This window comes from Nicotiana sylvestris, chromosome 4, assembly GCF_000393655.2.
Source record: "Nicotiana sylvestris chromosome 4, ASM39365v2, whole genome shotgun sequence".
NCBI lineage: Eukaryota > Viridiplantae > Streptophyta > Magnoliopsida > Solanales > Solanaceae > Nicotiana > Nicotiana sylvestris.
Window position 1 is genome coordinate 30,734,046 of NC_091060.1, and position 11,239 is coordinate 30,745,284.

The window sequence follows — 11,239 nt, forward strand, 5'->3', positions numbered from 1 at the left end:
ATGAAAATGGTATAGATCATAATCTCTCTGCCCCTAGGACCCCTCAACGAAATGGAGTAGTTGAAAGGAAGAATAGAATTCTGGAGGACATAGCTAGAACCATGTTGCTTTCTAGTAAATTGCCCCACAGCTTTTGGGCAGAGGCCGTAAACACTGCATGTTACATAATCAATAGATGCATGACCAGACCTCTGGTAGAGAAGACTCCCTATGAGTTACTTAAAGGGAGAAAACCAGACATATCCCATCTTAGGGCATTTGGCTGCAAGTGCTATATGCACAATAATGGAAAAGACTCCCTAGGTAAGTTTGATCCCAGAAGTGATGAGGGAGTATTTTTAGGATATTCTTCACATAGCAAAGCATATAAAGTGTTTAATAAAAGAACTTTGTGTGTAGAAGAAAGTGTACATGTAGTATTTGATGAAACTAACATTCTTTCTGAGAGATAGGAACATGAAGATGAAGCCATTGGATTGGTAAAGGAATTGACTGAATCCCCAACACAAGTCAAAGTGGCATCAAAAGAAAGAACATGTGATGGAACAGGTCCTTCAAATCAGGGCAACCTAACAGGGGGAACTAATCAAGGAGAAATTGAATCAAACCCCCTAGAGGAACTTGTTCATGAACCTGTTCCTCAGCAACAAAACATGGGAGAGACATCTAGTAGAAACCAGTTGGTTGCGAAACCTCACAAGTATCAAAGTTCTCATCCCATTGAGAACATTATTACTGATCCAACATCTGGAGTCAAAACTAGATCACAACTAAAGAATCTGTGAGCTTTTGATGCTTTCCTATATCTTATTGAACCTAAAAATGTTGTTGAGGCTTTGCAGGATGCAGATTGGGTGAATGCAATGCAAGATGAACTCAACCAATTGGAAAGAAGTCAAGTTTGGCATCTAGTTCCGAGACCCAATGATAGACCAGTCATTGGTACAAAATGGGTCTTCAAAAACAAACTTGATGAAGATAGAACAATTACAAGAAACAAAGCAAGACTGGTGGTACAAGGATACAGCCAAGAGGAGGGCATAGACTATGATGAGACATTTGCTCCAGTTGCAAGACTAGAGGCAATCAAACTCCTTATAGCCTTTGCAGCACACATGGAATTCACTCTTCATCAGATGGATGTTAAAAGTGCCTTCCTGAATGGCTACCTAAAGGAAGAAGTATTTGTGAAACAACCTCCAGGGTTTGAGAGCAAGGAATGTCCTGAGCATGTGTACAAGTTAGACAGGGCTCTCTATGGGCTCAAGCAGGCCCCAAGAGCTTGGTATGAACGACTACCCAAATTCCTACTGGAGCATGGTTACAAAAGAGGTAAAATAGACAGTACCTTATTTTTAAGGTAAAAAGGTAAAGATCTCCTTGTTGTGCAAATATATGTAGATGACATCATATTTGGGGCTACCACTGATAGGCTGAGTAAGGACTTTGCAAAACTAATGGGCAGTGAGTTTGAAATGAGCATGATGGGTGAGCTTAACTTCTTTTTAGGCTTGCAGATCAAACAAAGTCCAAATGGAACCATGATCCATCAGCAGAAGTATACAAAAGAGCTAATCAAAAAGTTTAAAATAGAGGAATCTAAAGAAATAGACACACCCATTGCAACTACCACCAAATTAGATATCGATGAACCTGGTTCATCAGTAGATCAAAAGTTTTATAGGGGTATGATTGGTTCACTCTTGTATCTTACTGCAAGCAGACCTGACATTGTTTTCAGTGTAGGGCTTTGTGCTCGTTTTCAAGCAAATCCAAAAGAGTCCCACTTGACTGCGGTAAAGAGGATACTGAGATATCTGAAAGGCACCACTGATATGTGTCTCTGGTATCCTAAATGTAGTAATTTTGATCTAGTTGGATATGCTGATGTTGATTATGTAGGTTTCTTAGTGGACAGGAAAAGCACCTCAGGTATGGCATTTCCTTGGTTCATGTCTTGTGTCATGGGCTACAAAAAAACAAAATTTTGTGGCCCTATCTACTGCTGAAGCTGAGTATATTGTTGCTGCTTCCTGTTGTGCTCAATTACTATGGATCAAACAACAGCTGGTAGATTTTGGAATTGAAGTGGGATGTATTCCAATATTCTGTGATAACACTAGTGCTATAAGTATGACAAAGAACCATGTTAATCATAAGAGGACTAAGCACATAGATGTTAGACACCACTTCTTAAGAGATAACTATAAGAAAGGATTGATTTCAATAGAATTCTGTGCTACTGATAAACAAATAGCTGACATATTCACTAAAGCACCGAGTAGAGAAAACTTTGAGAGGAACAGGTTGGAGTTAGGGATGATTAAGATCACCTAATAGGTCCAGTTCAGAATGCACAATGAAAATATATATATATATATATATAATGAAAATATATATATTGGTTAGGAGTTCTAACTTTGTGTAAATATCTAGATCAATTCTTACTCAGTTTCATACTTTAATTAGTATACTCCTGTGATATGTGTATGACTCACTGATATCTTACAAAGTTTCTTCTATTTTGGTATTTGAGGCATGTTCAAGAGAGTTCTATATAAAGAACCTGGTTCATCAATATGTGTTCATATGAAAAGGTCAGGTATGTTTTTTATACTCTGCACAATTAGAAAGATTATTTTTCCAATCATGAGCAGAAGTCCTACATTCATCAAATTCCCAGAAATTCTATCCGTTGAGCATTGAACCAGTTTCGTTCTCCTAGAACTCTAAAAACCGGGATTTTTGCCTAAAATCTAGCGATGCCTAATAATCACTAAGAGACCGGAATTACATCTTGATTAGACTTCTAATTGACCTATGAAAAAGTTGCCGTTACTGTATTTAAGTCTAATCATCTTTAAATACACGCCACACCTCTTCTTCATTAGTCCATAACCGTCAAAACTCTTCTCAGGTTCTGATCGCCCTTCTTCTCTCCAAAATTCCCAAATTTTTCTTAAGAAATAATCCACCATGACTAACTCCCAAGATAATCCTGGCACTCCCCCACTAGTATCCTCTTCGAATACATCCTCATCTACACCCCCTAGTGAAACCCCAAAACCTAGGTTTCGTAGGCAGAAAATGTTGGCTAGAAATATTGTAGCTTCTGGAGCTCTAAGAAAAGTTCTAAATGAGAAATTGAAGGCTAGCCAGAGGAAGGAAAGTCCTACTCAAGAATCTGACTCAAGCTCTGAGTCTGAAGCTTTTATTTCTGCCAGCGAAGGAGAAGAACATGGGTCTTCTAACACTGCCAAAATTCAAGAAACCCCTAGTGAGGTAAGTTCTTGTGTGGTACTCTCTACTGTGGTTGAAAATGTAGAAAATAGGTTTATCTTGGTTGGTCCTGTCAAAGATGTAAAGGGGGCTGAATCTAGTAGAACTGGAGGTAAAAAGAAAGAAAAAGAGAGAGAGGGAGCAAGTGGTGATGAGAGGGGAAATGGGAAAGAAAAAGTCCTGGCTATCTGTGGAGGTATTGAAGAAGGTGGCAACAAGTCAGGGGGAAGTGGTTCTGGGGAGGCGGCTGAAGGGCTTGTGCATCTAAGCAAGCAACAAGATGAACCTGGTTCATCTGTTGAGGAAACACTGGTTGATCTTCTGAAGAGGGTTGGGGCCAGTTATGATCCAAAGAAGCGTAAAGCTTCCATACAAAAGGCTCCAACTGCTTCCAAGCCAACAAAGGAAAGCAAAATGTCATCCCCAAAACCTACTGTACCTTCAGTACCTAAGGGAAGAGCCACTAGAAGCAGGGTCAGACAAAGTGAAGCTGAGTTACAGAAAGCTCTGGAAGAAAGCAAGAAAAAAAGGAAGGAGACGGGAAAAGCAAAGGCTGTGGAGAGTTTTGAGGTTGCAGAAGAAGAAGAAGAGGAGATGGAACTGGTCCGTCAAGAAAGGGGAAAAACTGTGGAGGTTCCTAGACCCAAACCAAAAAGGGCCAAGGCTTCTTCCAAGAAGTCTTTCTCTGAACCTGTATCTGATGAACCCTCTTTAGCCAAAAGAACCAGATCTGCAGTGAAAGGTAAGAAGGTAAAACTTACTGAGGAAGAAGAAGAATGGAGTGGAAAATAAGAAGAAGAGGAATCTGAAAGGAAACAAGATAGGTTTGCCATCTTTGATAGAAGAAATTTTTTGAAAGGAAGACTGTTGAGAGACCTGGATGAGCCAGGAATGAGAAGACTGGTGGATGCCCTAGCTGCACAAGGTTGGAAGGACATGGTCTTTGAAATGGATGGGAGGCTGGCTAGGAAAGAATTGATTGAATTTTTGGCTAATGCCACAGTGAAGAATGGGGTATTCACCAGTATAGTGAAAGGAGTAAGGGTGCAGTTTGATGCACTCAAATTGGGTAAGATTCTAGACATACCTAGTGAGGGGTACGATGATTATACAAGGCAAAAGTGGCCATATCTATATTCTCTCCCTACTGCTTTTCAAATCACTAGGAATTTTTGTGATGCCAACTGCTGAAGATATGCCTGAAGCTAGGATTGTGCAGTAAAGTGAGATGAGGCCTGAGCACAAGGTCTTGTTTGAATTTGTTAACAAGTTCATGTTGCCCAGACAGGAGCGGAGGCATACTGCCAACTACATGGACCTGGTTCTTATGGAGTGCCTTGTGAGAGGAATGCAGATCAATTGGCCTGCCTTTATTGTCAAATTACTGGACAGGGTCATAAATGGCTCCAAGGTTCATGCCACCCCATATGGGTTCATATTGACTACTGTTATGGATAGGCTAAATGTACCTTTGAAGAAATGGGAGATGGCATCAAGCAAGGAACACTTTGGCATCAAAACTCTTCTAGCTTGTGATTATCCAGTCAATGCCACCCCAGTTGAACCTGGTTCATCCCTGAAGACACCTGTGAACAGCAAGGTTAGGGCTTTGGTTCAAGAGTGTGGATCTAAGGATGCTGAAATTGCTTGGCTCCAGGCTCGTATAGCTGAACTGGAAACTGAAAGAGATGGCCTTAGAACTGAGCTAGCAAAAGAAAAAGAGAAGAGTGATGGGATGCTTCAGAATATGCTCAACCTTCTCCAAATCCAGCCCTCTAGTTCCTCCAAGCCCTAGGATGTCCAGTTGTTGTCTTCTGAACCAATCTAGTACCCCCAGTAACCTAGATTAGGGACTTTTTCGTTTTTTTGCTCATGCTTTGGAAGTTTTTCTTTCTTTTTGTGGTTTGTTGGTGGAAACATATCTTATCAATGACAGTTGTTGTTTCTCTTGTTCTATGAAGATTTTGCTCTTAATAGTTTGAATATGTTTGTTGATTATTGATGATTTCATCCATGTTTTCACTTGCAGTTGCCCAAGTGGCCATAAGTAATTACTAAATTATAGGATTCACAATTCATGCAACTTTTCGATGATGCCAAAAGGGGAAAGATATATTGTGTTTTACTCTTTATTCTGAATAATGTGATATTTATAACCTAATTAAATCTGGTCCTTGATGATAAGTTAAAATTCTAAGTTAATGTGTTGTTGGTCAAGCTGAGTTCCTACAGGTTCTTTGATTAGTAAAACACAGAGTTTGTCATCATGAGTTGGTCAAGCTGAGTTCCTACAGGTTCTTTGATTAGTAAAAGCACAGAGTTTGTCATCATCAAAAAGGGGGAATTTGTTGGCCCAAGTTCAGGTGAAGTTTTGAAGAATGACAAATGAACTCAGTCATGGACCAGGTTCATCATTTGAGGCATAATATTTATCAACCTAGACATGTGAGATACACGTGAAGGAGACAAGTCTCAGTAATCAAGCAGCAATATCTTCTGAACTGATTGAAAAGGTTGTATATTGGATGAGGAGAGAAAGTCTCCTTATGGTAAGAGGACACAATCACACAATCCAGATAAATGATAGGGTTGGAGTTTGTATTGAACAAGGACTCAACTTCGATGGAAGATCAGCAATTGAGTCTCAATCAAACTCTGATTACTAACACATTAAATAATAGTGATTGTTCTCTTTTACAGGTGTTGCACATACGCAGAAGTTAAACGTGAATAAGGAGCAAAATAGCAACGCTTTTTGCAAGCAGTTCGTGTGTAATTCAAGTGTGCAAACCTGAAGCTACTTGAACGAGATAGAAGAACCAGTTTTGTTGTGTTTATTCTTATTCTAGTTCAATTGTAGTAGGTAGTTTAAAGTTGTACCTTTTCAGCTTTCATAGAAGCATTTGTAATAGGTACTTTGAGTGTTCAAGTTATAGGCTAACTTGAAGGTGTCGCAACAGTTGAGGCTTTGTGCTACACAGGGATTAGAGTTAATCCTTAAGTTTACAAAGAGTTTTGTAAATGTTGTTTTGGCTCAGTGATTTTAGTGGATGTTTGGAAAAATCCTACTGAGTAGTAGGTCATGATTTTTTCACCTTTTGAGCCAGGTGTTTTCCACGTAAAAATCTGTGTGTTCTTTATTTTTTGTACTTTTATTTCTGCAACAGTAGCAGTTAGAACACCTAGAAGAACCAGGTTCTTCTAGATCAAAAAATTAGGTACCACACAAATCACCCCCCTCTTGTGTGGTATTAACGTTTAGAACATCACTATGACCGGGGGTCTTGAGACTCGGATAGATTTGTTACTGTTGGACATGGTTGATTTTAATTTCATATTAGGGATGGACTGGTTATCTCATATATGAAGGCTCGGCGTATGGTCGAGAAGGGGTGTTTGGCCTATTTGGCATATGTTCGTGATTCTAGTGCCGAGGTTCCTTCTATGGATTTTGTACCTGTTGTTCATGAGTTTCCTGAGGTATTTCCTTCAGACCTGCCGGGTATGCCACCCGACAGAGATATTGACTCTGCATTGATGTGCTCGGAGCACTCAACCCATTTCTATCCCGCCGTATCTTATGGCCCGCTTGAGTTGAAAGAATTGAAGGAGCAGTTGCAAGACTTGCTTGAGAAAGGCTTCATTAGACCTAGTGTCTCGCCTTGGGGTGCACCGGTGTTGTTTGTTAAGAAGGAGGATGGATCGATGCGAATGTGTATAGATTATCGGCAGTTGAACAAGGTTACAATCAAGAATAAGTATCCATTGCTGAGGATTGAAAATTTGTTTGATCAGCTTCAGGGTGCCAAGGTATTTTCGAAGATTGACTAGAGATCTGGCTACCATCAGTTGAGGACTAGGGCATCTGATGTCCCTAAGACAGTTTTCCGCACTCGGTACGGGCATTATGAGTTCTTGGTAATGTCATTTGGGTTGACAAATGCCCCAGCAACTTTTATGGATTTGATGAACCGAGTGTTCGGGACTTACTTGGATTTGTTCGTGATAGTTTTCATTGATGATATTTTGATCTATTCCCATAGCCGGGAGGAGCACGAGCAGCATCTGAGATCATTCAGGATAGGCTTCGTACAGCTCAGTCCAGGCAAAAGAGTTATGCCGACCGTAAGGTTCGTGATTTGGCATTCATGGTCGGTGAGCGGGTATTGCTTCGGTGTCGCCTATGTAGGGCGTGATGAGATTTGTGAAGAGGGGCAAGCTTAGACCTAGGTTCATTGGCCCGTTTGAGATTCTTGATCGAGTGGGAGAGGTGGCTTACAGACTTGCGTTGCCGCCGAGCTTATCAGTCGTGCATCCAGTATTTCATGTGTCTATGATTCGTAAGTATCACGGCGATCTATCCCACGTGTTAGATTTCAGCACTGTCCAGTTGGATAAGGACTTGTCCTATGAGGAGGAGCCGGTAGCTATTCTAGAACGGCAGGTTCGTCAGTTAAGATCGAAGAGTTTCCCTTCTATTCGTGTTCAGTGGAGAGGTCAGCCTGTTGAGGCATCGACCTGGGAGTCCGAGTCTGATATTTGGAGCCGTTATCCCCATCTTTTCTCCGACCCAGGTACTTCCTTCTTATATCCGTTCGAGGTGGAGAATGTGATGACCCAAAAAGTCATCACTTGTTTTAGAAATAAATTCTATGTTCGGAGGCCTTAAAAACATCTTCCTGTCTCACCTCGATTTGCGTTCACAGTCCGAACGTGTATCCGGAAAGCCATTATGTGAAAATCTGTAAAAAATGATGAATTTTGCAGTAAAAATAAATTTAAGTTGACTTCAGTCAACATTTTGGATAAACGGACCCGAACCCGTGATTTGACGGTCCCAGAGGATTCGTAGGAAAATATGGGACTTGGGTGTATGCTCGGAATTAAATTCTGAGGTCCCAAGCCCGAGAAATGAATTTTTAAAGAAAATTATTTTCTGGAAATATATAAGAGTTTTTTTTGGAAATGAAAGGTATTTGAAATTGATGGTATCGGGCCCGTATTTTGGTTTCGGAGCCCGATACAAGTTTGAAATAATAATCAGGTTGAATCTGTAAAATTTGGTAAATATCGGAATTGGTTTGGTATAAAACGGACTTAAAGTTGAGAAATTTGAAATTTTGGTGTTCTTAAATAATTTCATGAATTTAGGGTTTAATTCATAGTTGTTGATATTATTTTAAGGATTTGATTGCACGAGCAAGTCCGTAAGATGTTTTTAGGTTAGTGTGCATGTTTGGTTTGGAGTCCCGAGGGCTTGGGTGAGTTTTGGATAGGCCACGGAGTGAAATTTGGACTTAGGAAGTTACAGGTTTTTAGCTGGTATGTTGTAGGTCTGCAGGATTCGCAAATGCGAAGCCTCCTCGCAAATGAGAACCCGCAAATGCGAACGTTTATCGCATATGCGAAAAAGACCTGGTCTGCCTTGGGGTCGCAAATGCGACGAAGTCATCGCAAAAGCGAAACCGCAAATGCAAAGGGCTCATCGCATTTGCGAAGTGGCTCGGAATCCTTCAGTGTCGCAAATGCGACAATCCCATCGCAAAAGAGAGTTCGCAATTGCGAACATTAATCATAAATGCGATGATAGCAGTCTTCTGAAAGGTTTGTCATTGCGAACCCTGGTCGCAATTGCGACATCTGCAACCTGCAAATTCATAACTTAGCTGAAAAACATTCATTTTTCAAACCCTTTCAAAACCAAAACACCTTTGGGCGATTTTTCAAAGATAAGTACTCTTTCAAATCGATTGTAAGTCATTTCTAACTCGTTTTCATTAATTTTTAACATCTTTTCACATGATTTCAACTCAAAATCAAGGGTTTTCATGGGAAAAATTGGGTGTTTTAGGTAGAACCTAGGTTTTTCAAATTTTGGGGATTTGGATCTCGATTTGAGGTGTGATTTCAAAATAAATTATATATTTGGGTTCGTGGAGGAATGGGTAATCGGGTTTAGGTTTGAACCTCGTGTTTTGACCATGTGGGCCCGGGTCGATTTTTGACTTTTTGGGAAAAACTTTAGAAAACCTATTTTCATGCATTGGAATGGATTCATTTAGCATTTATTGATATAGTTAAGTAACTTGTGGCTAGATACAAGCGAATTGGTGGTGGAATCAAGAGGGAAAGCAATAGTTGAGACTTGAATTGTGTTCGTGGCATCAAGGTAAGTATTTGGTCTAACCTTAGATTGAGGGATTAGGAGTTGTGTCTTATTTTCTGTGTTAATTGTGGAGTACGACGTATAGGCATGGTGATGAGTATCTATACGTCGGTGTCAAGCATGCCTGTGGGTCTAGTGTTGTAATTGTTGTGACTCCGTTGAGATTTATTCATGCTTAACATGTTGATTATCATTGTTGGTTCCCTTGCCGGGATGTTATTGTTTATGATATTATCTCCCTTGCCGGGATGTTATTATTATGAAATTGTTCGCTTGCCGGGATGTTATTGTTTATGATATTGTTTTTCCTTGTCGGGATGTTGTTGTTATACTCTTGTTCCCTTGCCGGGATTCTTTCGTGATTGTTGTTGATTTGTAAATGGGATCGGGTGGCACGCTGTCACGGAAACATATGAAATGGGAGCGGGTTGCACGCCTGCAACAAGATATATGAAATGAGAGCAGGTTGCATGCCTGCAACAAGATATATGAAATGGGAGCGAGTTGCACGCCTGCAACAAGATATATGAAATGGGAGCGGGTGGCACGCCTGCAACAAGATATATGAAATGGGAGCAGGTTATATGCCTGCAACGAGATATATGAAATGGGAGCGGGTTGCACGCCTGCAACGAGATATATGAAATGGGATCGGGTTGCACGCCTGCAACAAGATGTGAAACGAAAGTGAATTCTGCATTTGTTTTCCTTATCCTTGTTAGTAATTGGATTTGGTTTCTTTATATTCCTCTTGATATTCTGTTGTTATCTGTTACTCCCCGAAGCATGTTTTCCCCCCTTCCATCTTTAACTGTAGTTATCCGTTTTTATTTTTCCGCTGTATATGATTTAACTGCATAGGTTTATTTGGTAGTCTGGTCCTAGCCTCGTCACTACTTTGTCGAGGTTAGGCTAGGCACTTACCAGCATATGGGGTCGGGTGTGCTGATACTATACTCTGTACTGTGTGAAGATATCGATACCGGAGCATTTAGACCGTAATGAGGGGGTTGTCTTCAGTCCATTCAAGCGACCCGAGGTAGTCATGCAGATGTCCGCTGGCCTTGGCGTCTCCTCCTATCACTTCTCTTGTTCTAGGATCATCTAACTTGTTCATTATCAAACTTCTAACGAGATTTGAGGTATCCTGCCGTTGTGAAAATAATCTGGAATTATTTCCACATATGTGAACTTTTTCTAACTTTCTCACCTTAAATATATTCGAGGTGTTTAGGCTTGATGACTTAAGATTCCATGAGCATTGATCATCCATACATACGAGATAATACCTGCAATATGATTATACTACATAAGTTAATTACTTTTTGATTTCAATTATAAAATAACAATGTAACTTAGCTAAAACCTAGTTTGAAACCTACTGATATAGACATACAACAACCATAATTCCAAGTATAATTCGTGCATATACAAACCGAAAACACAAACGTTACTGTTAGTCTCTCAATGATACTAGCTGAAAAATATACATGTGTAATTTAAGTTTATTTCAGATAATACGTTGCATATTTTTAGTCCTTCTGCATCCTTTTATGAAACTGTTATATATTAAATTTTATACAACATGACATTAACTTCATGTTTACCTGGTCTTATTTGAACGCTCAACCTTAAACTGGAACTTCTCTCAGATTGCAAGATGTTTCATAACATTTTGCAGTACATCCTTGTTTTTGTATAACTGGCCTTCAATAACCTCTGGATGTTTACTGTTGTCAATAATACCATAGTCATCGATCTGCATAACATCACAGTCCTCCTCATTTTTTGTAT

At 40.0% G+C, this 11,239-nt stretch overlaps 1 protein-coding gene across 1 annotated transcript; it reads left to right on the plus strand.

Annotated features, from left to right (window-relative positions):
- The first annotated feature begins 3,087 nt into the window (after positions 1 to 3,087).
- Positions 3,088 to 4,501, plus strand: LOC138889385 (uncharacterized). Its single transcript, XM_070172689.1, has 3 exons — positions 3,088 to 4,021; positions 4,139 to 4,348; positions 4,446 to 4,501. Exons 1-3 carry the CDS (start codon positions 3,088 to 3,090, stop codon positions 4,499 to 4,501), a joined length of 1,200 nt encoding a protein of 399 aa, XP_070028790.1.
- Positions 4,502 to 11,239: the final 6,738 nt, after the last annotated feature.

Coding starts and splice junctions, on each gene's coding strand:
- LOC138889385 (XM_070172689.1), top strand. CDS start 3,088: ATGTTGGCTAGAAATATTGTAGCTTCTGGAGCTCTAAGAAAAGTTCTA. Junction 4,022..4,138: donor AACCAGATCTGCAGTGAAAG/GTAAGAAGGTAA, acceptor ATTTTTTGAAAG/GAAGACTGTTGAGAGACCTG. Junction 4,349..4,445: donor GTTTGATGCACTCAAATTGG/GTAAGATTCTAG, acceptor TCAAATCACTAG/GAATTTTTGTGATGCCAACT.